This window comes from Ranitomeya variabilis, chromosome 5, assembly GCF_051348905.1.
Source record: "Ranitomeya variabilis isolate aRanVar5 chromosome 5, aRanVar5.hap1, whole genome shotgun sequence".
Taxonomy (NCBI): Eukaryota; Metazoa; Chordata; class Amphibia; order Anura; family Dendrobatidae; genus Ranitomeya; species Ranitomeya variabilis.
In genome coordinates, this window is record NC_135236.1 from 656,156,670 (window position 1) to 656,183,262 (window position 26,593).

Below are 26,593 nucleotides of genomic sequence, written 5' to 3' on the forward strand. Positions count from 1 at the left end.
TCTGACCTATGAGAACAGGCCGACTAAGGTTATATATATATATTATTTATTTATATGGCACCATTAATTCCATGGTGCTGTACATGAGAAAGGGGTTACGTACAGGGTTAGATATCGTTTACAGTAAACAGGTTTACAGTGACAGACTGGTACAGAGGGGAGAGGACCCTGTCCTTGAGGACTTACATTCTATGCACACGTTAAGTATTTGTTGCTGACATTTTTGCAACAAAAATGTGTCTCTTCGCAGGAAAAAAACTGCATAAAAATTATAATATATATATATATATACACACACACCGTATATACGCCGAGATTTTCAGCCCAAATTTTTGGGCTGAAAGTGCCCCCTCGGCTTATACTCGAGTCACGGTCGGCGGGTGAGGGGGAGAGGGCGCTGAGGCATACTTACCTGCTTCCGGGGCTCCTGGCGCTCCCCCTGCCCGTCCCACGGTCTCCGGTGCCGCAGCTCTTCCCCTCTTCCCCTGTACAGCGGTCACGTGGGACCGCTCATTAGAGAAATGAATAGGCTGCTCCACCTCCCATAGGGGCGGAGCCGCATAATTCATTTCTCTAATCAGCGGTGCCGGTGACCGCTGACCGCTGACAGAGGAAGAGGCTGCGGCACCCGGAGACCAGCTGTCCGGGGGAAGGAGCCAGGGACGCCGTGAGCAGGTAAGTATTACATATTTACCTTCCCTCGTTCCACCCGCCGGGCGCCGCTCTGTCTTCGCGTCCTCTTGTTCTGACTGTTCAGGTCAGAGGGCGTGATGACGCATATAGTGTGCGCGCCGTCCTCTGCCTGATCAGTCAGTGCAGAGAGACGCCGGGACGGGACGCTGAGCAGCTGCAAGCAAGAGAGGTGAGTATGTGTTTTGTTTTTTTTATTGCAGCAGCAGCAGCATTGTATATTGCACAGATTTATGTGGAGTATCTATGGGGCAACGGTGCAGAGCATTATATATATGGCACAGCTTTATGTGGAGCATCTATGGGGCCATAATCAAAGGTCAAAGGTGCAGAGCATTATATATGGCACAGCTATCTATGGGGCCATAATCAAAGGTGCAGAGCATTGTATATGGCACAGCTTTCTATGGAGCATCTATGGGGCCATAATCAAAGGTGCAGAGCATTGTATATGGCACAGCTTTCTATGGGGCCATAATCAAAGGTGCAGAGCATTGTATATGGCACAGCTATCTATGGGGCCATAATCAAAGGTGCAGAGCATTATATATGGCACAGCTATCTATGGGGCCATAATCAAAGGTGCAGAGCATTGTATATGGCACAGCTATCTATGGGGCCATAATGAACGGTGCAGAGCATTTTATATGGCACAGCTTTATGTGGAGCATCTATGGGGCCATAATGAACGGTATGGAGCATATATTTTTAATTTTGAAATTCACCGGTAGCTGCTGCATTTTCCACCCTAGGCTTATACTCGAGTCAATAAGTTTTCCCAGTTTTTTGTGGCAAAATTAGGGGGGTCGGCTTATACTCGGGTCGGCTTATACTCGAGTATATACGGGGTATGTATATATATATATATATATATATATATATATATATATATATATATATATATATATATATATATATATAATTTTTTTTTACATTCATTAGAATAGGTGAAAAACGCTGCAAGAATCGACAAACCGCTTCAAATCTCTAAGGCATAAAAAGCAAAGTGTGCACGAGACTTCATGAAAATCATTCACAATGCTTCGATTTGTGTGACAAAACTGAGAGGGAAAAAAAAAAAAAATTACAAAAATGCAGCAAATAATAAAGGTGTGCACATAGTCTAACTGACCACCTATTTAGAGAGACCCTGCCCCACTCTGGCATCTGTGTGAAGAAGGTGGAAAACACCATGCAAAAATATTTTACGAAAAAAAAATAAAATATATATATATATACACTATCCAGAAAAATGAAGGCAGCACTCCAACAGAAAAAATAAATGTGGTTTATTGGCCCATGTGCGACGTTTCAGTCCAGGATGTGGACCTTTCTCAAGCTTGTCCACGTCCTGGACTGAAAAGTCACACATGGGCCAATAAGCCACATTTATTTTTTCTATTGAAGTGCTGCCTTCATTTTTCTGGATAATAGCATGTGGTTTGGTGTATACCTGGGAGGATTATACATACACACACACACACACATCGGTATTTCTAATAATTATTGCTCCTTTCTAGGGTGAATGTTTCTGTATAGAAAAAGCTGTTGGAACACTGTGTGGCAAACACATTATTTTTTAGTTGATTTTTATATTTTGCATTTATTGTACATTTCTATTCATTAGGCTCAGTGGGAGAGAAACGTATAAATAGCAAAAAAAAAAAATTTAAATAAAAGGGGCCAAGAGGCATGCTGTGGTTTACAAAAAAAAAAAAAATATATATATATTATATATATATATGTGCTGTTATTAACCTCTTTGTGCCTGTGGGAATTTCATATACATTTACATTCACTACTCTGTATGAGCTATATAAAAAGTATTCATATCACATAATGGTTAAAAGTCACATTGCGAATAAAAATCTATTATGTAGTAAAATTCACATAAAAGCTCATAGTCCTTTTTTTGGTGATTTTTTCAAGCTAAATGTTATGTGTATTCATTTCTGGCCATTATGTGACTTCTACCCAACGTTTTCACCTTTGCAGGCTCTCCCTCTAATTTTCAGTTGTCTCTGAGCTGGTGGGTGGAGACTGGCTGCTATGATGTCTCTGTATCCCCTATTTCTCTGGACAACAGAAGAGAAGCAGCAGTACAGTGACGTTAGGCCTCAGTGCTTAAAAGTGTAGCTGTGTTTATGGGCTGTAAAGGGGTTGTCCTGGACTTGTCCGATCGGTGGGGGAGCGACACCCCACACCCCTGCCGATCAGCTGGTCCCGGTGTCAGAACTGCTCAGTTATGAAGCTGCACAGCACCGTCAACAGAATAGTGGCTACGGCCGGGTACTACACATCCACCGACTATTGATTTGAAGAGGTGGCGGATATACAGTACCCAGCCGCGGCCACCATAGAGTTGACGGAGCTGTTTAGCTCAGTAACTGAGAACTTCCGGCTGCCACAGACACCGGGAACAACTGAGGACAGACCTCAGCATGCCATTTCTACAGACCCACTTACTTAAAATGGGCGATTTGTGCAGCAAATCAAAAACCCACGTTTTTGGCAGACAGTCTGCCGTTGGCCATCGGATGTTACTTCTAACCATTGGTAGCCCAAAATGATCAAAATTTGCCACAAAGGAAAGTTTCATAGAAAGCCAACTGGCCTCCTCCATCTGTGCCGCATGGAAACCCAACCCAGACAAGGTAGTAGACCATGCCATGAGATTCGGACCCAGGTCCTCAGTGTTTTTAAGCAATAATGCCAATCATTAGCCCCTAAATTTTCCTTTTGGTTGACCCCTCACCTCTCCTCGCTGGGGATCTTGTATCCGGGTGAAGCGCAGGTCGCTGAGCTGCCAGTTGGCGTTCACGCTGTATATTCTTAGCTGGGATAACTCAAAGGAAGCATTAAAAGCTTTCGCCCGAATACGGATAATGATGGAGTTCACCGAGAGGGAGATTCCTTCTACCACTTTTTCGGCAAATCCATATTCACTAAAAAAAAAAAAAAATGTGAGTTATATGATAAAACCATAGCGTAATATATGGGAAACAATACAATGGCAAAAAATCAAAAGGTAAAAAAATAATAATTTAGAAATTTATAGTCAACCAGGGACACAAGACAGATACATATTTATACCAAATACAGAATATGATTACGGTTCAGATTAATAGTCCCGATGTCCGTGCAGATTACACAGTGACAGATGAGGCCACAACCGCATTCATCTGCCCCGGAATCCATTCATTGAGGATAGACGCTTGGCACGCTGCTGCTAAACCACAACATTTCATATAGAGCCATTTCTCAACTCTCAGCCCCATCATACTTCAATGTAAATGGGTTTCCTCTTCTGAATCAATTGCGTAAACTCTCTTAAGGGAAACCACCAAAAGAATATGGTGTCAGGTGAAAAGAGGTCTTATAGGTGACATTTAACTGGATAGTTTTTTTAATTAAAAACTGAGTATCTCCCCCAACTGGCGCTGTTCCACCGATTCTGGAACAGTTTCTCTTTTCCTTCTGCGTCCCTCCATTCCAAAGTTAGGCCCCGGTAATAATAGTGCAATTTTTCCCTTCAACCAACTGGGCGTATACCACAGAAGTTCCTTGTGGGCGTAGCCTTGTTTTCATTGGCCAACATCAGAGTAGAGATAGCAAGCTTTGTGGTATACGCCCAGTAATGTAAAACTGCACCATTATTGCCAGGGGGCAGGCAGGGGTACCCTCTGCGATTATGGCTGGGGTCTATGGAGTCAGGAAGCCCACTGACGCCAGCGCCATTTTCAGTTGAATGTGGGTCCTTGGATGTACGATCAGCTGAAAAGTATTGTGGTGCAGAGAGCCACCAGCCCTGTACACTACAATAGCTATACAGGCTGCAATCAAGAGGCCAGCAGGTTAATAAACTAAATTGACCAGGATGGGGGACATGATTACAGGAAGCATTCAGAACAAAAAACATTAGTAAAAAATGGGTCTAGGACACAGGACATTATTACAGTAAGGGGCACAGAATGCAAAACATTATTAAAGGAAAATGTCAGGATAGGGGACATCATTATAGGAAGGAGCCAGAATAAGGGACACATCATTATAGGATGGAGGACGTTATTACAGGAAGAAGCCAGGATAGAGGGCATCATTACAGCATGGAGGACATTATTACATGAAGGAGCCAGGAAGGGGGACATTATTACAGGAAGGAGCCAGGATGGGGGACATCATTACAGGAAGGATTCAGGATGGGGGACATCATTATAGGAAGGAGCCAGTATTGGGGACATCATTTCAGGAAGGAACACATTATTACAGGAACGAGCCAGGATAGGAGACAATATTACAGGAAGAAGCCAGGATTGGGGAGATTATTACAGGAAGGAGCCAGGATTGGGGACATCATTACAGCATGGAGGACATTATTACAGAAATAAGCCAAAATAGAGGACATCATTACAGGAAGGAGGACATTATTACAGGAAGTAGCCAGGATGGGGGACATTATTTCAGAATAGGTGCCAGGATGGGGGACAATATTACAGGATGGAGGACACTATTACAGGGTACATACATTTGATCAATATGCTGGTGGGGGCCGTAGTCCAAATTGTGCACCATGGCCCATAAGACTAGTCTGGCCACTGCCAGCGGCTATGCAAGTAGTCCATGGTTGCCAAGACAGCGTCAAGCGAACTCCCTACTACCTGCGGGAAACCTGGCACCACTTCTCATCAGTAGGGACCCACAATGTAATGACAAAGTGGATCCTATCGCTCTGTAGATGCGCCGGCAATGCTGCGGGTATTAGGAGGAAGTGAAGGAACTGAGGCAACAAGGAATTGTGGGCGATTTGAGCTCTGAAGCCTGAGGAACTGTGAATGCAGCTCTGGACCATACAGCTGAATTCTTAGTTTTTGATTCTAAAATAATGGCCGAGTGGAGTTAACCTTATATGTCCTTCCCCTAATGTCACAGAGGCTGAGATATGTGAAAGTTTGGATGGTGAAAGTATGCATATCCGAAAGTATACGCAGACACGTTTGTTTTACCTTGTTAAACATAATAAGCCGATTAGACGACGGATGAGACGATCCGACTAAACATTTACATTGAGATTGTCAAACAGCGCAGATCAGCAAGTGGCGGAGCAAGTCAGCATTAAACAGAGTAAACGCTTCACATTCTGTAGCGTACAAGGAGCGGCTCCAATTCCTGCCGCTTACACCGGCGTCTCTGGATCACCCATAGAGTACGATGGGCAGTGCCAGTCCACGTGTAGCCAAGTGTCCTCCACAAACAGGGAACCCAAGACTTCCATCCTCAGGGTCAGTAGAAATCCAAACGCCGAATCGCCTCTTCCCCAGAAATCAAAATCCAAGGAATATCGAGTTGATGTGCTACGTTTGAGGTTGATCCCACTGTGACAATGCCAACAATAAATTTTTTGGCCCGATGGCCCAAATCCCTGTCCAACCTCTACATTCAACTACATCGGAGTGGTCTCGATGCACAGACAGCCCCATAGAATGGGCAAACAATGCCCCATCATCCACTCTGGTACCCACGAAAAGATCAGGGCAAAGTACAGGTCAATGCCGACAGCATAACGAAGTTAGGACCGGCCATCATACTTCCCGTACCGAGCCCGAGTTTTTATTACTTTTGGAAAAAATATGCTCTATTATGTAAAAGACAGAAGTGGTGGTGGGGGGGGGGGGACAAATGGAGAATTGGCCTTGTGTGGGGGCCACAAAGGGGACACTATTACCTTTCTTGGGCACTACTACATTGTGGGGAGGCAAGAGGGACACTAATATATTGTTGGGGTTCCAAAGGGTGCACTGTTAATTATTGAGGGGAGATAGTGGGAAGTTATTTTTGGGGAAACAGAGGGAGCATTATTAATTTGTGGGAGTACAAAAAGGATAATATATTACTTAGTGGGAGGTCCAAATGTTAGAGAAGGGGGAACTGTTATTTATTTGGGGTAGGAAGTGGGGGCAAAATTACCTTGTAAAAGGCCCTAAGCGAGCACTAATAATTTGTGCGAGCACAAAGAGAAAATTGCTATGGGGCATACAGAGGATATTTTAACTATATGGGACACAAAAAAGGCAGAATTACAGAGTGGGGGCCCTATGAGGGAATCAAAAAGGGGCAGAATTATTGAGTAAGGGCGCAAAGCAGGACCCTATGTGGCAATCAAAAAGGGGAACAATTACCAAATGGGGAATAAAGAAGAATCATATGAGTGAATCAAAAAGGGACAGAATTATTGAGTAAGGGCACAAAGCAAGACCCTATGTGGGAATCAAAAAGGGCCAGGATTACTAAGCTGGGGTACAAAGTAGGACCTTATATGGAAAACAAAGAGTGGCAGAATTACCGAGTAAGGGCACAATGCAAGACCATATGTGAAAATCAAAAAGGCGCAAAATTACCAACGGGGGGGGGGGGGTAAAAAAGAAGGGCACTTGTTCTGGGGTACAAAGTGTGAATCGCTACTATGTGGGGCCATTATTAGTTTCTGGTAACAAAAGTGCTCTCATATTTTTTAATGGAAGGAGGTTACAAAACATAGGAGCTTGGAGCTTGTGCCCCCTGATCTGTACGCTCTAGCAGTACATACTGTCTATACTTTGAGTTCAATGAAACCGCTGTATGCAGTCAGCTCCCTCTAATGGTGGTTTCTGGCAGTTGGAATTGTATCACTCAATCTAGGTCTATACAGGAGAATTCCTAAAACGATCTATTGGGAAACTGATTAGTACAGAATATTGAACCTTAAACCCATATTGTGCTAAAAAGGTTCTCTTTATTTAACATAAATATATATTTATTTTTATTATAGGAGTGTCATATTTTCACTTTTTTAGTATATTTTGATAACTATTTAGGTCCTTGGACACAATCTAAATGTAGATTTCTGTTATGTCTGGGATTGTTCCGCCTCACCTCTGTCCGGAAGCAGTCACCAGAGGCGAGGGTCCATTGCACGCCCGCGGCTCCTCACATGTGCTCATCTCCATTATTACTTTATCCAGGGACTAAAGAAATAACAAAAAAAATTAAGCCTTGACATTTAATTTGCTAATATGTACGGTATGACATGTAAGGTATTCACAGTGACAGCAGCAGATAAGAATCAGGGAGTGATAACTTATTCTGAACTCTTGACCTAATTACTGTGCCAATAATGTAACTCAAGTTCACATACCATTGACTGATAATAAAGGGCAAGCACTCACTTTTGCAACAATCCATAAAAAAAAAAAAAAAAAGAAGAAGAGGACCTTTCACCAGTTTTGGCATAGTAAACTAGCTACTTCATAGAATAGTGTCTGCAGAGTTAAGTAAAACTTTGCTGCTATATATTAGTTTCTCCTTTCTGTTATGGATATTTCAGCTTGTAAAGTTTAGGGTATATTTTATGTAAAGTCCAAGAGCGTGTTAGAGGATATTTTTCACTGGGTGGGCTTGTACTTCTTCCTCTGCATGAGGTCGACCAATCATAAGGAGTCAGCAACATTCAGGGGACAAAGAACACACCCCACAATAGCTCAGAACGGGCTTTCTCAAGGTGTTATTCATTTTCAGGGGTTATAATAAGACACTTAGGGTATTATAAAGGGGGCGCTTGGGGAATTGTAACCTTTATAAGGGGCACATTGAAGACTTCTAAGATTTCTTCAAATAGAATGTGGCTTGTGATGCTCTCTGAGAGCAGTACGTGGCTTCTAAACTAAGAAAGTCTGTACAAGTTACTGGTAATCTCTGGGGTTCCCAGCAGCAAAATAGCCTTTGGCAGTTTATTGCCCGAGGACACAACAAAGGTTGTCCACATTAGAAAACCCCTTAAATGGTATTGTCACCAAAATATAAGCTAAAGATAAGCATTAGAACTTTTTTTTTTTCATATCACAAGAGTCTTCGATCTGATATTAGAGGAGACCAACCAGAGTAATCGGGTGAGTCTTCAGCTTTGTCCATGGTATCTGCAAACACAAGGAAATGCAAGGTATTAGTAATCTCCTACAAATTAGAAATTCAGCTAAAAAAGGAAAGTGTGGATAATGTAAAGCTGGCCATACAAATTAGATGACTTTAATCTGAACCACGCTTTGACCGATCGTTTGGCTGCAGCCATCTCAGCCGTTACGTCCATACACAGAAGCGCTTGTTCTGCCAAGGGTTCCTGTGTTTTCTATGAGAAAGTCACCGACTGACACCTCTGCCGGCAGCAGGATAACAAATCAATCGGCAGCCCAAAATTAGACATGCCCAATTGACATCTCCTACAACGATCAGTTGGCTGGCGTCCCCATACTCATTAGAGTGTCGGCCAAAACCGTCGATATCGGCAGATGTGGCAACATTACTCATTCATTTATGAACTTGTGAACATCAAAGTCAAAGAACGGTGGTTCGAGAAGGTGGCATTTTACCTTTAGGTCCCCTTGGAAAAAAATAACCCCCCACTTTTGTAGCATTAGAGAGGAAAATTGGACATTTTACGGCACCAGCTAAGTCTATGGGCATCTTTGTAAGACTGTACAATGGAAAGGGGAAAGAGGTTGTTTGGCTACTAGACAGAAGCAGAGTAACAAAAGCTTGGTCAGGTCATTGAGATAAAGGACAAATGTAGGAAATAAAAAGGTTTGCCCCTAGTAAAAGAAAACTTTCCTGGAGCTCTGCGAAGGCAGTAATAGGGGCCATTCAAATGGGGTTGTGGAGGGTCATCTGAAATGCTAAAAACAATCCCGGACTAACCCGAATAGCAGCTTTGTTGCAGAACACTTTGTTGATGGCGAGCCAGGTAGGTAAATCCAACATGTTCTGCAGCACATCTTCATCAAGTTCTAGATTAGTCAACTGACCTTCTCCTTTAAGGGTGCTAAGGTTGATTTTATCAGGAGACAGATTCTTTGTGAACCTAGAGAACAAACAATAATAAATTGAATATAATCTATAATATCAAAATTATCACTCAACTTCTTTTGTTTTAGGACAACAAGAAAAACACTTTAAGTAATGTTACATTTTTAACAGAAAGAGATAGGACAACCTAAGATGAGACTTTGCAATGGGGGGGGGGTACAGAGGTGTTAAAAAATTTTTTTTAGTGTAATACCCAGTAATCACTAGTGTTAAGCAAAAATATTTGCAGGACCCTGGTCCAAAGGCCTTGTCAGTAGTCTATGGCCACCAGCCAGAGCGCTGCAAACTGCGGCATACCTGGTGCCTCTTTTCCTTAATAAGTCCTCACAATGTAAAGATTTTGTGGGACCGAATGATCAGAAAAGGCGCCGGTTATGCGGCTGGTAGTAGGAGATTCACAGTGCTCTGGTCCAGCAGTCATAGACTATGGACTAAGCTGTTGGACCAGGATTTCAGCAAATTTATTTTGCTCAACTGTTTTTAATCACCGATCCCAAGTATAGGGTGATAAACAAATCAATGGCAGCCCACCAGCGGGAACCACCACCAAACAGGAGAAAAAGGAGTCCAAAGTCCCTTGGATAGAGCGATAGTGAGGAAACATGTCCATTGCTCCATTCACTGTTTATAGAGATAAACCACTTTAACCTCCCCCCTTTCCTTTTATTACATTTTTATTATACTGCAAATAAATAAATCTTTAGTGTGAGTTGAAAAATCATTGTTTTGTCAGCCTGCAGCAGGAACCTCTCCCCTAGAGCAGAGGGGAGAGGTTCCTGCTGCAGGCGGTCAAAACCATTTTAAATCATAATACCTATGTCAAAACTAACACTTAAATTAATTCTACATTGAAAGAATGAGGTGGCTGGGTATGCAGTCAGACCGGAGTGTGCTCGTCTGGAAAGAAGTTTCCGTCACTTATCCGCAAGTTTGGCAGACGCGATCACTTTTATGTAAGTCATGGTTTATGTAATTTCGTAATAAAGTCATTATAAAGACATTGGAGGTAGCAATTGCCAAAAATAAGTATAAATGCTTCTATATTAAGCCACAGGAACTGGTTCATCAAGTAGACACTTTAATTAGAGTATTCATATCTATTAATTTAGATAAAGACGTTCAAAAATCAAAACTGAAAATAGATGATGTCCTCTGAGTAATTGGTTTACCCCGGGGCAGAAAGAAGTCGACCATTGTAACTATTGCAATAAACTGATTAATTCCTTATAGCCTTGGACTTGCCAACATGGGCCAAGAAGTCAAGGCTGCATGCAATTTGGGCTTCATATGAATGCACCAACCCTTTCCTTCTCAAAGAAGGATGCACAGATCGATTTGGAACTCAAGGGCGTATTCACACATAGGGGGAAGACATACCGATTCAGCTGCCCTGGGGACCATTGAGGTCTCGGGAAGGAGGTCAAACCAGAAGGCCAACCTTTGTCGATGAGCTCAGTAGATGCCTTGACTGAGGAGTGGCTGACCCATGCCCCTCTGAACCACCCAAATAACCTCCCGCTTCCCATATAATTTCCTGAAGTCCAATCTTCCACCCAATCAATAATGACCGACACAGCAGCCTTTAATAAATTACATTTATTCATTAACATATTATCAAAATTGACCTGAATATGAGGAAAGGGTTTTGGAAACCAACACATAAAACCTGTCACCATCAGCTGCTCCTCTTTTGCCCCCAACTGCAAGGCGCCAATTCGGGAGGGTTCTCCTGCTAAATGGTGCCCAATACATTTTCCTTCCGAGACCTTAGCCCATTGGTGACATCGAGTATTCCTTACCATTTGCAAAAGGAGGGAGGTGAAGCTCCCAAAACAGCACTCACCCTCCTTACCATACCAAGACTTGGCTTTCCAAAGACTCGAGATCGCAAGCTGCCATGACATGACGCCTTACCCCTAGCAGTCGCACCATACCTAATTCTGGGCCTTACACCTGAAGACCCATAGAACTTGCTAAATGTAGAGGGAGGGAAGGTGGGACGCTGATCTGCCAACAGACTGACCAAGGACCGACCAGGAAGCCAAAAATACCCGAGGCACTGCAACTAATCAGATACGGCCATGGTAACAAAATACTCCACATTGAAAATGACCCTGCCACCAGACAACTGGCAAAATGCCATCTTGGGATCCCTGCAATCCCATATCACAAAAAAATATAATTACTTACAGTGGGGAAAATAAGTATTTGATAAACTGCCGATTTTGTAAGTATTCCCACCCACAAAGAACGTCGAGGTCTGTAATTTTTATCGTAGGTACACTTCACCTGTGAGAGACAGAATCTTAAAGAAAATCACAAAAATCACAATGCATGATTTTTACATAATTAATTTGCATTTTATTGCATTAAATAAACATTAGATAGAATCGAAAAACAGAACTTAATATTTGGTGCAGAAACCTTTTTTTGCAATTAAAGAGGTCAGACGTTTCCTGTAGTTCTTGACCAAGTTTGCACACACTACAGCAGGGATTTTGGCCCACTCCGCCATACAGATCTTCTCCAGATCCTTCAGGTTTCGGGGTTGTCGCTGGGCAACATTGAGCTTCAGCTCCCTATTGGGTTCAGGTCTGGAGACTAGCTAGGCCACTCTAGGACCTTGAAATGCTTCTTATAGAGCCACTCCTCAGTTGTCCTGGCTGTGTGTTTCGGGTTATTGTTATGCTAGAAGACCCAGCCATCACCTATCTTCAATGCTCTTGGTGAGGGAAAGAGGTTGTTGGCCAAACTCTCACGATACATGACCCTGCAGCGCCCCAGAGTCCTGGTCGTTGCAGTAGCATGGTTCAGCCACTAAGGGGGGCCATGCTGCGTTCGATGGCACGGAAGGAGTTCTCTGAGCAGGTATCACAGTCACCAATACATTTCACAGCTGGGCCTCCGGGGGGAGCTAAGGGTGCTATTCATTAGGCCACTCCCCACCATAGTGGGTAAACTGGGGGTCAGGCAGGAAGTTAGAGAGAACGCTGACGGGATTGAACGGAGCAACACCTGGTGGCAGAGGGTGTTGTGAAGGGAGAGACTGTAGGGTCTCTGCCAGGGGTGGGATCCTGGCAGAGGCTTGGCATGGAAAGAACGTAAAGGGACCGTGCCTGCTCAGCATAGCGGCGGTGCCCAAGGAAGGACTAAGAAGCGAGATAGATTGTGCTGAGTGAGAAACGAAATCAAGCGAAAGGAGATACCAGTGAGGGTTGTGCTGAAAGAGGCAGCACCTTACTGAGGCGCACTACCGGTGGCCGGAACGCCGAGGAGGTAAAGAGTTTCAAGCCATACCTCAGACCTACGGCAGGGCAGTTAGCTTGAGGCGGACTGTCTCACGCATCACCCAGGAAGGCAAAGGGGGGTACCAACAGGAGAGGGGCGCAGATAGAGTCCCGGAAGATCTCCGAGCCTCCCCGTCATACGGGTGCGTTCCTACCATAGTATCTGGAGGGACGAGGAAGATCATTGCGAATTAAGTTGTTGTGAGGGAACACGAGAAACAGACAACAGTTGTGGGGTACTTTCCGTAAGCACAGCAGGGAAGGACTGCAACACATAGCGCTAGAAGGAAGGCACCGATTTCCACCTGCAAGGAGAGCTCTGGAAGTGCCATTGGACCGGCCGGACTTGCGCAGCCTGGTGAGCCGTATTCTGGACTGAGGACCCAGAGAGCTTCAGTAAAGAGGTAAAGAGACTGCAACCTGGTGTCCTCGTTATTTACCGCGCCCTGCACCCCACAACTGCACCGCTACAACATCACTTATTGCACCGGACGTCCCCCACTGACAGACAGGGCCACGGACCGGGTCTAGCCACCGTGACAATCCCAGGACTGAGACCTAGAGGCCCGGCTCCGGGTACCCCTCGGCCCTGCGGCGGTGTGGGGGCGCTCCAAACTTGGCGTCACGAACAGGATCTACTTAAGCCTGAAGAATCAGGTCATGTGTGCCTAGAGACTGTGATTTATTGTGTGTGGACTGAACTTTATTGCAAGACTGTGTGCTGTGCCAGTTGCCGCCAAAATCCGCCGCCATTGCAGCGCTGAGGAGAGCGCAGGAAGAGAAGAAGGGCGTGGAGTGGGCGTAGACAAGCTGGAGAGCGCGAAGAATAATGGCCGCCCAGTCTAAATATTTCTGTGCAGTGAGGACGTGTCCGTCAGCAGCAGAGATCCGCCTCCTGATCCTTAATGGGGGGCGGAGGCAGAGAAAACGAAACTGCTCACGCAGGAGAGAGCGGGAAAAAGACCAGGAAGCGATCCACGTGGAGGACGCTATGGCCAGCAGCTCCGAACCCGACAGCGGGGTTGAAGTGGAAGTCTCCCCTGACTACCCGGACGAGCCCAGCAGCCTGTCCTCTGTGGATAACACCAAATTCCTGAGAGCCGAGATGGAGGATTTATATACCCGGCTCCTCCAACTGAATGCGAGAATCCAGGCCCCGCATCAGGCGGTGCCGGCAGCGGGTTCCCGGACATCGGAGGAACCAGCGGGACCTGTTGCGGAAAGTGGATTCGTACCGGTGGGTGAGTCCCCCGGTCCTGCCCCACCAGCCGAGGGGGTGTTAGTGGGTCCCGTAGCAGCACCGCCTCTCCCGGGGACCCATAGACTTCAGCGCCTGTTACCATGGGAGGAAGCCACGGGCATGGAACACCGTATGCGAGCCCCTATCACCCCTACTCCCTTGCCGTGTGAGGTCAGTGCGGAGCGCACGGTGTGCCGCTGGGTGAACCCTGGATCCAATCTCATGGGGTTCCCCGGGGTGGAGACCCAGAAGGGAGAAATGGTACAGGCCCTAAGCTGGGAAGAATATCAGACCCAGCTAGAACAGCGGTGGCAAGAGGAAGAGAGAATACATCAGGCCAAACGGGAGGCCTACCATCAAAAAGATTTGGCGGTTAAGGATCGGGCCCGCAAGGACCCCACCACCCATCAGGCCCCGCGCAGGCAGGGCATTATCACCATCTTCAAGCTCCGAGGAGGCTGGGGCTTTATCAAGGAACCGGGGCTGTATGCGGAGGTCTTTGTCAATCGCCGGGATGTGGAGTCGCACCTCAGAGAAGGTCACCCGGATCGGGACCTCTACCCGGGGGACAGCGTTACCTACACCCGGCACTTTGGAGAGAAGGGGTGGTTTGCTCTGAATGTGTACAAGCAGGAGAGGCCAGCCCCTGTAGCCAGGGTGTCACCGTGTGATCGATCTGAAGCCACTCCGGTCGCCTCCACCTGCCTGGCTGCGGAACCTGGAGCCCGCAGGTTGATCACCGCCACCACAGCAGTGGCCAAGGGAGTGCCTCTTCGGGTGGTTGAGACTCCTGAGGAGCCAGCGCAGAGAGCAGTGGGAACCCAGACCTTCATCGCTGCGCACGATCTGGTCATACAACAGACCCGAACACATGGGGTGTACCTGGCAGTAGGAGTGGATCTGAACCCTGAACTGCAGGGATCCACCTGCCGGGTGGCGCCTCGTGGAAAGTTTTGAAAGTACTATCATTGGATGGAAAATGTAAATAGTTAACTGTTCATTCCTTTAACTGTTCCTGTTTGCTGCTAAACCCGTCTAGGGTTAAAGGTGACCCCTTTGTTGATCCGGGGTCACTGTTGTTTTCCTGAAGTTTATACAGTTTTAAAAAAAAAAAAGAACTGCAGAAATCATGAACTGCGCATGATTCAAACTTTCCCTTGTAAATAGTTTGCACTTTCTTAAAGGTGCTCCCTACTGGTTTTAGTCAAAAGACACTTTGCGAAGAAACCGTTCCTACTGGTCCTAGTTAAAGACACTTTGTGAAGATACCGGACCGGAACTTTGCATGAGACTGGTAGGCTGAGAAGACGAGCTACCTCAGAGAGACCTGGTCCCCTCTTAAAGGGGATGTGAAGAATTGTACTTGAAAGCGATACTGTTACAGAACAGTAATGTGGTAATGATGCCTTAAAAAGAAAATGTAACTGTTTTACATGCCGAGTTATATGTGTTGAATTTGTTAAAATGTGAAATTTGAATAATGTTTTGAAGACAGGAAAGATGCAGAGAGCCCGTAGGGGTAGAAGTAGAGGTCTGCATAGTTGAAAGTAAGAGAAGTAATAATGAGGGTGAGGATAGAAGGTAAACCCTGCGTCCCCATTGAAAAGTTACTTTATTGCTAAGGACAGAGAGTGAACCCGTAGGGGTTAGAGAGTGAGTCCTTAAAGGGGCCGAGTAGAGCTGGCTCAGAGTTCTTCAACCGAAAGGAATGTTATGTCTATACTGTGTATAGTAGCGAAAGGCAGTAGGCCCTGGCTGAACAGGGCGGTCCTGTAGAAGAAAGGAGAGGCAGTAGGTCTGGTGCCGTAGGGACAGGCGGTCCTGCAGGTTCACAAGAAGGAGAATGTAAAGTTGAAATGCCTTATAATGTGATTATAGGAAGGCCTTTGATAGACTAAGAGTGTGAGTTTCTTAAAGGCAATGTTAAGTTATTATTTCAAAAAAATTGCACTAAATAGAATACCCGGTTGGGTAACAGAAGTTATTTATACTCTGTAAATTATAAGGTTAATTATGTTTGTAACGTTACAAGTGTCCTCACCTCCCATAAAGGGAAGCCTACTTAAGTATACTTATTGTTATTTGCACTCAACAAAATTGTATGTCTTTTTGCTAACCTGTATTGTTGTTTTTCTTCCCAGTCCCGGAGTACTGTGTTTAACCAGGGGGGAGTGCAGCGCCCCAGAGTCCTGGTCGTTGCAGTAGCATGGTTCAGCCACTAAGGGGGGCCATGCTGCGTTCGATGGCACGGAAGGAGTTCTCTGAGCAGGTATCACAGTCACCAATACATTTCACAGCTGGGCCTCCGGGGGGAGCTAAGGGTGCTATTCATTAGGCCACTCCCCACCATAGTGGGTAAACTGGGGGTCAGGCAGGAAGTTAGAGAGAACGCTGACGGGATTGAACGGAGCAACACCTGGTGGCAGAGGGTGTTGTGAAGGGAGAGACTGTAGGGTCTCTGCCAGGGGTGGGATCCTGGCAGAGGCTTGGCATGGAAAGAACGTAAAGGGACCGTGCCTGCTCAGCATAGCGGCGGTGCCCAAGGAAGGACTAAGAAGCGAGATAGATTGTGCTGAGTGAGAAACGAAATCAAGCGAAAGGAGATACCAGTGAGGGTTGTGCTGAAAGAGGCAGCACCTTACTGAGGCGCACTACCGGTGGCCGGAACGCCGAGGAGGTAAAGAGTTTCAAGCCATACCTCAGACCTACGGCAGGGCAGTTAGCTTGAGGCGGACTGTCTCACGCATCACCCAGGAAGGCAAAGGGGGGTACCAACAGGAGAGGGGCGCAGATAGAGTCCCGGAAGATCTCCGAGCCTCCCCGTCATACGGGTGCGTTCCTACCATAGTATCTGGAGGGACGAGGAAGATCATTGCGAATTAAGTTGTTGTGAGGGAACACGAGAAACAGACACAACAGTTGTGGGGTACTTTCCGTAAGCACAGCAGGGAAGGACTGCAACACATAGCGCTAGAAGGAAGGCACCGATTTCCACCTGCAAGGAGAGCTCTGGAAGTGCCATTGGACCGGCCGGACTTGCGCAGCCTGGTGAGCCGTATTCTGGACTGAGGACCCAGAGAGCTTCAGTAAAGAGGTAAAGAGACTGCAACCTGGTGTCCTCGTTATTTACCGCGCCCTGCACCCCACAACTGCACCGCTACAACATCACTTATTGCACCGGACGTCCCCCACTGACAGACAGGGCCACGGACCGGGTCTAGCCACCGTGACAATCCCAGGACTGAGACCTAGAGGCCCGGCTCCGGGTACCCCTCGGCCCTGCGGCGGTGTGGGGGCGCTCCAACCCCATCCATCCTGCCTTCAATATGGTGCAGTCGTCCTGTCCCCTTTGCAGAAAAGCACCCCACAACCATGATGTTTCCTCCACCATGCTTCACAGTTGGGACAGTGCTCTTGGGGTTGTACGCATCCTTCAACCTCCAAACACGACGTGCGGAGTTGATACCAAAAAGTTCTATTTTGGTCTCATCTAACCACATGACTTTCTTCCATGCCTCCTCTGGATCATCCAGATGGTCACTGGTGAACTTCAAAAGGGCCTGGACATGTGCTGGTATGAGCAGAGGGACCTTTAATCCATGACGTCATAGTGTGTTACTAACGGTAATGTTTTAGACTGTGGTCCCAGCTCTCTTCATATCAACGACCAGGTCCTCCCATGTTGTTTTGGGCCGATTCATGACCTTTAGCAGAATCATCCTTACCCCACGAGGCGAGATGTTGCATGGAGTCCCAGACCGAGGAAGATTGATAATCATCTTGTGATTCTTCCATTCAGTTGTTGCCTTCTCAACAAGTTGTTTGCCTATTGTCCCATAGCCCATCCCAGCCTTGTGCAGGTCTACAATTTTGTCCCTGGTACCCTTAGACAGATTTTTGGTCTTGGCCATGGTGGAGAGGTTGGAGTGTGATTGATTGAGTGTGTGGACAGGTGTCTTTTATACAGGTAACGAGTTCAGACAGGTGCAATTAATACAGGTAATGAGTGCAGAGTAGGAGGGCTTCTTAAAGAAAAACTAAAAGGTCTGTGAGAGCCAGAATTCTTGTTGATTGGTGATCCCATACTTATTTCATGCAATAAAATGCAAATTAATTATGTAAAAATCCTACTATGTGATTTCATTTTTTTAATTTTTCGATTCTGTCTCTCACAGGTGAAGTGTACGATAAAAATTACAGACCTCTCCATTCTTTGTAGGTGGGAAAATTATTAAAATTGTCAGTGTGTCAAATACTTATCTTCCCCACTGTATATAAAGGACTCTGGAATACTTCCCAGTCATCGCTGGCCCTTACTTTTAGACCGTGGAAAGACCAGGGCTCACATGAGCTGTATTCTGGTCAGTGATAATCTGGTGGTAATAAAACATTCATTGTATGGAAACAACAGCATACAGCCTAATAAGTGACACATCCCTGAAATCTGTATCTCAGCCCCTACTTTCCTCAGATTACATAGAAAAAATATAGTTCTTACCAATAACGGTATTTCTCTGAGCCCATGACGGCACCACGGAGAGAGGGGATCCGCCCACCAAGGACAGGAAACCTACAGATAAAAAGGCGGTACCACTCTCCTGCATCAGTTGTTTACTAGAGAACGATGGGAGACTATGAACAGAGACTTATTTATTTAACATTACTTAATTGAGATACCGCGTGACTATTTACACTATTAGCATAAGGCACTATATTACTGTGCACACCCAAGAAGTGAAGGGAGGGAATGTACGGGTGCTGTCATGGGCTCAGAGAAATACCGTTATCGGTAAGAACTATATTTTTCTCTGACGCCCATGACGGCACCACGGAGAGAATTACAGAGATTTGTACATTAGGGAGGGACCACCGCTTCCAGAACCCTTTTACCAAAAGTAAGGTCCGAAGAGGAGGAAAGGTCCAATCTATAGTGCCTATAGAAAGTGGACGGTGAAGACCAGGTAGCAGCTTTACATATCTGCTCGATAGAAGCTCCGGCCTTCTCCGCCCAAGAGGTTGCCACTGCTCTTGTTGAGTGCGCCTTGATATTTCCCGGGACGGGTACGCCACTCGATGAGTATGACAGGCTGATGGCTTCTGTAATCCATCTTGCCAGGGTGCCCTTAGATGCTATCTTCCCCCTCCGGGGGCCCTGAAAACATACAAAGAGAGGTATCCTCCCTACTCTCTCTAGTGGCTTCTATGTAATGCATCAGGCATCTCCTCACGTCTAATGTGTGTAATGCCTCTTCCTCTTTGTTTTTAGGATTAGGACAGAAGGAGGGCAGAGATATTTCCTGCGTCCTATGGAAACGGGATGCCACTTTTGGGAGATATGCCGGGTCAATTTTCAGGACGACCCTATCATCGAGGATTTGCGTGAAAGGAGGGTTAGCGGATAGGGCCTGGATATCCCTGATTCTACGTGCAGAAGTGAGAGCAACGAGCAAGGAAGTTTAAAGGGATAAGATTTTGATTGGAGCTTCCGCTAAGGGTTCAAAGGGAGGTTTAGATAACGCTCTAAGAACTAAATTTAGATCCCACTGAGGGGTAACCTTCACAGGTAGAGGTCTTGATCTACCGGCTGCTCTGATGAATCTAGATATCCATCGATTCCCTGCCAAATCATAGTTGAATAAGGCTCCTAGAGTCGCTACATGAACTTTCAAGGTGCTTGTGGCCAGACCCAGTTCTAACCCTTTCTGCAGAAACTCAAGTATGGCTTTAAGAGGGACGCCCTCCCCCATTTTGGCACCTGAAGATGAAAGGAATTTTTTCCATACTTTCCCGTATTGTTTGGTTGTAACGGGTTTCCTACTTTGTAGCAGTGTAGATACCAGCCCCAGAGAAAACCCCCTGTTTTCTAGTAACTCCCTTTCAAATGCCAAGCTGTCAAGTGCAGACTCGCCACCTACGGATGATGAACTGGGCCTTGGGAGAGGAGGTTTGGGAGATCCGGTAGTACCCATGGATCGGAGATGGACATCCTCATCATCCAGGAAAACCAAGGCCTCTTCGGCCAGAACGGGGCTATCAAGATCATGTGAGCCCCGTCCTCCCGAATCTTCCTCAGCACTGCCGGAATCAGAGCAATAGGGGGAAAGGCATATGCTAGTTGATGGTTCCAGGCGATCAGGAACGCATCTAGAGATACAAGGCTCCCCAATGGTGTTATTGAGCAAAAGGTGTCCACTTTTTTGTTTAGATGGTTTGCAAAAAGGTCTATGTTTGGTTTGCCCCATCTTACTGAGATCTGAGTGAACACTGACTGATTCAGTTCCCATTCCCCCTGTTTCAAGCGAGAGCGACTTAGATAATCTGCCCTGTAGTTGTCCACCCCCTTTATGTGAAGGCCCGATAGGGATTGAATGTTGGTTTCGGCTATGTGGAAGATTGATTTGGTTATCTCCATCAGACTCTGAGAATGGGTACCCCCCTGGTGATTCAGGTACGCTATCACCACTTTGTTGTCCGACATCACTCTGACATGGTGAGACTGAAGGGGACCTAGGAACTCTAATAGTGCAAACTTGACCGCCAGAAGTTCCTTCATATTGGAGGACACCTTTTTCAGATGAGGTGGCCAAGCCCCCTGGGCTAACAGGTCGTTCAGGTGTGCACCCCACCCGCTGGGACTCGCATCCGTTGTTACTATCCGTGAGACCGGGGTTACCCATGGGATTCCTTGAGAAAGATTGTCTAGCGATGTCCACCAACTCAGGGACTGAATTGTGTTTGGAGACAAGTTGAGCCGACCTTCTAAATTTCCTTTTAGAGAGACTTCTTCTGACAAGATTTGCCATTGAAGCTCCCTTGAGTGTAACTGAGCCCATTGGACTGCAGGCCGTCATGGATCCCAGGAGGGACATAGCTTGCCGGAGGGTTATGTAGGGGGTGTCTCGCCTTTTGAATACTAGACTTATGATGTTTTGAATTTTTCCCTCTGGAAGACGGCATTCTTGTTTTATAGAGTCCAGAGTAAGGCCCAGGTACTCCTGGATTTGGCATGGTAACAACCTGGATTTTTTTAAGTTCACTAACCAGCCCAGTTTTTCTAGTGAATGTCTGACTGTCTTCAGCTGTTCCTCGCAATGTTGCGGAGAGGAACCGATTATCAAGAAGTCGTCGAGGTATGGCACTATCAGGGTATCTTGCTCCCTCAGGTGAGCCATTACCTCTGCAACTAATTTTGTGAAGACCCGTGGCGCTATGGCCAGCCCGAAGGGAAGGGCTAAAAACTGAAAATGGCATAACACCCCCCTGATGTAGACTGCTATTCTGAGGAATTTTTGGTGATCTTTGTGGATGGGGACGTGATAATAGGCGTCCTTTAGATCCAGGACTACCATGAAACACAATGGGAACAACATTTTTATTGAGGTCTTTATTGTTTCCATTTTGAAAGACTGAATCTCCAGAAATTTGTTTAGATTTCTCAGATTTATAATCGTCCTGAAAGAACCGTCCGGTTTCTTTCTCAAGAATAGAGGAGAATAATATCCTTGCCCTTTTTCTTGTGGGGGAACTTCTATGAGAACCCCTTTGCTTACTAGTCCCATGACTTCTTTTTCCAACGCTAGCTGTTCTTCCTCCGAAGACCTTAGCGATGTTGTCATAAAGATGGGGCGAGTTGATTTTTGGAACCTCAGCTTCAGCCCTGATTTTATTATACTCAAAACCCAAGGACTGCTGGTAATTTTCTCCCAGGCCGAGAGGAAGAGGGACAACCTTCCCCCCACCTGGGGTAAGCATTCATTGGGCAGGCTTTTTGTTGTCATTGGGGTTTCTATTGAATATGAACCCCTTGTTTTTGTTTCGTTTATCTTCCCATTTATCTTGATTTTTTCCCGGTTTCCTTCGGAAGAACCTCTTGCTCCGAAAGGGCCTCTTGTACGAAGGAAAACTCAGGGAGGGAAAAGATTTCTTTTTATCACCAGCTTTCTCTAAGATATCATCTAGAGTGGGCCCGAATAGGAATTCTCCTTCACAAGGGATGGTACACAATCTAGACTTTGTCTGGAGATCTCCCGGCCAACATTTAAGCCAAAGGGCTCGTCTAGCGGCATTAGAAAAAAACGCCGCCCTTGCGGATAATTTGATTGAATCGGCTGAAGCATCCGCTAAGAAGGCAGCAGCTCCACGCATAACTGGTAAAGTATTTAAAATTGAATCACGGGATGATTTATTTTTGAGCTGGCTTTCTAATTGGTCTAACCATATCATCAGGGAGCGGGATGTACATGCAGCTGCGACCGCCGGTTTAAGGCCTCCACCAGCTGCCTCCCATGAACCTCTGAGGAAGGCATCTGCCTTCTTGTCCATTGGGTCTTTTAAGACCCCCATGTCTTCGAATGGGAGGGCATATTTTTTGGATGCCTTAGCGATGGCAACATCTAACTTAGGCGCTTTATCCCAGAAGGAGCAAGATTGGTCATCGAACGGGTATTTCCTTTTTGGTGTAAGTAGTGCCTTTCTTACGGGTTTCTTCCATTCTTTCTTAATTAAAGTCTGGATTTTTTCATTAAGGGGGGGAAGGCCCTTCTCTTTTTTTGGTTGAGCCCCCCGAACATTATGTCCTGAACAGATTTTTTGGGGTGAGAGTCTGTCAACCCCATAGTGCTCCTGACAGCCTTAACCACCAGACTGTCTGTTTCTTCTAAGGGGAAGCAACTACGCCCTCCAGAGGAGGACGAGGATGATGATGAGGACGAGGAGGAAGAAGAAGTTGAGGTGTCTGAATCCATATCTTCCCCTGAATCACCGGACTCCTCCGCTTTTTCCCCCCTTTAAGGGATTTAAAGGTCTCTTCTACCTGGACTTTGATCAGGTTTTTAAGGTCCGCTGCGAACCCGGGGAGGCCCTCTGACACTGTCTGTTGGATACAAACACTGCAAAGCCTCTTTTCCCACGAAGATGGAAGATCTTCTCTACACAGAGCACAAATCTTATGCTTAGACTTGCCTGTGCTTTTCTTTCCCTATAGTAAGGAAACACAAAGATAGGCCCTCACTATCACTAACTTTCACGTAGATCACTTACCACCTTATGGACCCATAAATACCGGTTGGGGGTGATCCACTGTCGGTTTATCCTTAGAGCCGGACGCTGTGCTGGACTCCTTGCTGCGCAGTGATCCAGAACGCCCTTTACCGGTATCCTGGTGCCCCTTCTGGGGACGTTGCTTCTGCTGCCGCTGCTGTGGCGGTGGAGATGCCCTGGACAGGGGAGATGCCTGTTCCACGTCGCTCATGACTGGTGAGCGCTGGTCGGTCTCCATAGGAAGAGTCTGCCCCCAGGCGTGTCTTCACTAAATAGCGGTGGAAGGCGCCATTTGTTTTTTTTTTTTGGTTTTTTTTTTCAAATTTCTTATCCCCGCGCATGCGCAGCTGCGGTGTGATCGCCCAGAATCTCGCGCCTGCGCCGACCGCCGCATGTGGCGAGCCCCGGCGCGCGAACGCGGCCACACAGCCACGACAAGTCCCGCGCCTGCGTGGCCCATCTAATCCTGAGCGCCGAACGAGAATCCCGGCGCGAGCGGTGCTGCAGCCAGCCGCGCGTGCGCAGAGACTCCTTTTTTTTTAAATCCCGGGGAATCTCGAGCGTGCGCAGCGGAATCTAAGATGGCGCCGCGCATCACCGTACCTTCTTGCTGGATTCCCGGAACCCCCGGGAACTACAGCCCGCAGCCTTACGCAGGAGGAGCAAGATGTTGGCTCCTATCCACAGAGGGACCCCCCTTGGATAACGCTGCTGCCGGTGAGTCTTACCTAGAGAGGTGGCCCTGGACAGCCACTTCTCTCCGCGCACCCTAAAGGCCTACTAGCCCCAGCGGTGGCGCTTCGGGTCACCACACCAGCCGAGGCAGGGGGGCCCCCGCCGCCTGAAAAGCCGGCATCCCACGACGAATCTTCTTCTAACGACACCACGGAGGTGGATCTGTAGGTCTCCTATCAAGGACAGGAAACCAACTGCTGATGCAGGAGAGAGGTACCGCCTTTTTATCTGTAGGTTTCCTGTCCTTGGTGGGCGGATCCCCTCTCTCCGTGGTGCCGTCATGGGCGTCAGAGAAAACCTGCTGACAGATTTCCTTGCTACATGATTCATGATAAAAGCTAAACCAGAAACAGGTTTTGGGGCATTTGCCCCTCATCAGTGCAACGCAAGAGGTCTGATTTGGCTGTATGATAGGCATCTGACTGGTTAAAACTTATTGATGACATATCTGTAATCTAGGTCATTAATGGAGGGCCTAGACATATGTCCTGCACAGAGGCCCTTTGTTTTTCATGGTTATGAGGCACCCATAACAGTTTATGGGACCTTACTACCTCCATGATGGCTCCAATGTGAGTAGTTAGACGAGAATTTTCCCAAGCAAGCAGAGATTTTCAAAACAGTGAAGACTTGAAACTCGAAGTATATTAAAAAGTTGCAGAACTTTAGATATGAAAAATTATTACACTGCAGTAGTTTTTCCCCCTTGAAACAAGACACAGCAAGGTGGCCACGATGAAGGATGCCATTCCCTGAAGCTTGCGCTGTACACCGAGACTAGGACAGCCTATATGAAACTTTTGTCCAATGGCTGTACAGTATTTATACTACCTCCATTGGCAAAAACTACAACACTGCCCCCTATAGGTCAAAAATACGGGAATAAACATAAACCCAAACAGAATGGAGAACAGTCAGGGCTAGAAGTGATTTTTAGTTACACATCATTGCCGCCTTTCTTCACTCGATATTACCCATGGGTTGCATGGATTCTGGTGGAGTACAGTCCTAGGTAGCCCACATTAGGACCCTGGCACATTTTAGCTTCCCAAGTAATGTAGTAGCACCCAGACCCCTTACGATGTTTTGCGGATTTGAACCAAGACCACCAAACATCTAAAATAAAACCCAAAACACCTAAGAGGTTTGGGTATTGCAGCCGAGACATGGAACTTAAAGCACGCCAAGAATTCAGCTGTCTGAACGAGGTCTTACACAATGATGCACTTTCCACAGCTTCTTAATCATCCCTTTAGATCTGCCGGCACAGAACACTTCACTCTTTGGTTTTCTGGGTCATTTCAACCTGTCACTTTCCAGTCTGCAGGTCAAACATGCACAGGCAGCAAAAGCGACATTTATGGCTTTTTAGAGACAGAATGAAAAAGGAAGATAAACTTTGTACTTTTAGCTTTCTCTTCCCCATTTAAAAATTAAATGACGTGACAATTAATGCAGGTCATGAATATTCCGACTGCTGCAAACAATATGCCACAAAGGAAAGTAACATTGCAGAATGTGTTAAAGGCATTTTGCAGGATTTTTTTGCCCTAAAAGTAGGCTATGATCTAAAATAAAGAAATAACCATTATTTGACATTTATCTCGCTCCATATCGTGAGTGCAGCCAGTCCGGTGCTCGCCAGAATTAATGATATCAGTTAGCTGCAGTGGTCAATCAATAAATTGCCCCCAAGAAGTCATGTGCCTTTGCTATGGCTTTCCGAAAGAAGAGCTTGTCTTGTTTAAAGAAGGCCTGTCACTTGCCATAAATTTTTATCAGGTGTAAACGCCGCTGTTCTCCCGAATCCGACGACGTTTTCCTTTTGTTCCTACGCCTCTCCCTTCCTGAGATATGGCCCCTTCTTCGTTGTATATAAATCTAGTCTAGTTATCCTTGTGGGCGTGGTTCTCAGCTCCTCTCTATGAAAGTCCTTTTGAAGTCCACGCCCAGTTGGCTAAAAAAAGGACCAGATTTATTCACAGGGAAGAAGGGGCCGTATCTCTGGAACGGAGAGGCGCAGGAACAAAAGAAAAACAACGCCAGATTCAGGAGAACAGCGGCGTTTACACCAGGTAAAATATTCCATATTTATAGCAAGTGACAGATTATTTCTAATCTTACCAGACACAGCTCTTTGATAAAAGTTGATCCGAGGCCAACTACTATTGCCATACAACACGATTTTCTTCTATTGGATTGCACATTAAAAATGGAGGTCTGATTTAGAGGCCGCTTCACTTAAGTTTCTGACATAATAAAGGGGTTGTGCATGCCGGGCATTCAAGCTTGCAGTCACTATGTAACTGCAGACTTGTGAATCCTCACAACGTGCAGTGTGCATGCTGTCAGAGTTTCCTTGTGTTGGTATCTAAGCTGGCAGGTGCGCGACCCCAAGTACACACAGAGTTATTGCAGACTTGAGTGCCAAGCCTGAACAACCCCTTTAATGCGTATTTGTCACGCTGCAGCTATGCAGGTATCTGCAACTTCCACCAGATAGCAACAGAGTGGAAGGAAAGTAACAAGTCTGCAAGGGCAGACCTGCAGTGCTGCAGCGAAGCTACCACCAGGTGGCAGCAGAATAGTAAAACAAGCCGAGTCAAAACCTAGAATATCATGCAGTACAAAGGGAAAAAACAATAACAGAGTCAGTGGAGAACCAAAGGGTCAATACCAGACAAGAGGCAGAAGTACCAGGGACCAGAGG

General features: G+C 46.3%; 1 protein-coding gene across 1 annotated transcript in view; it reads right to left on the reverse strand.

Moving 5' to 3' along the window:
• BLTP3B (bridge-like lipid transfer protein family member 3B) overlaps positions 1–26,593 on the reverse strand; it is an 85,747-nt gene that overhangs the window by 44,258 nt on the left and 14,896 nt on the right. The window contains exons 2-5 of the mRNA XM_077266460.1: positions 9,415–9,577; positions 8,601–8,639; positions 7,600–7,691; positions 3,446–3,635 (exon numbers count right to left, since the gene is read on the reverse strand). Coding sequence (XP_077122575.1) covers positions 3,446–3,635; positions 7,600–7,691; positions 8,601–8,639; positions 9,415–9,577 — 484 coding nt within the window. The remainder of the gene's footprint in view (positions 1–3,445; positions 3,636–7,599; positions 7,692–8,600; positions 8,640–9,414; positions 9,578–26,593) is intronic.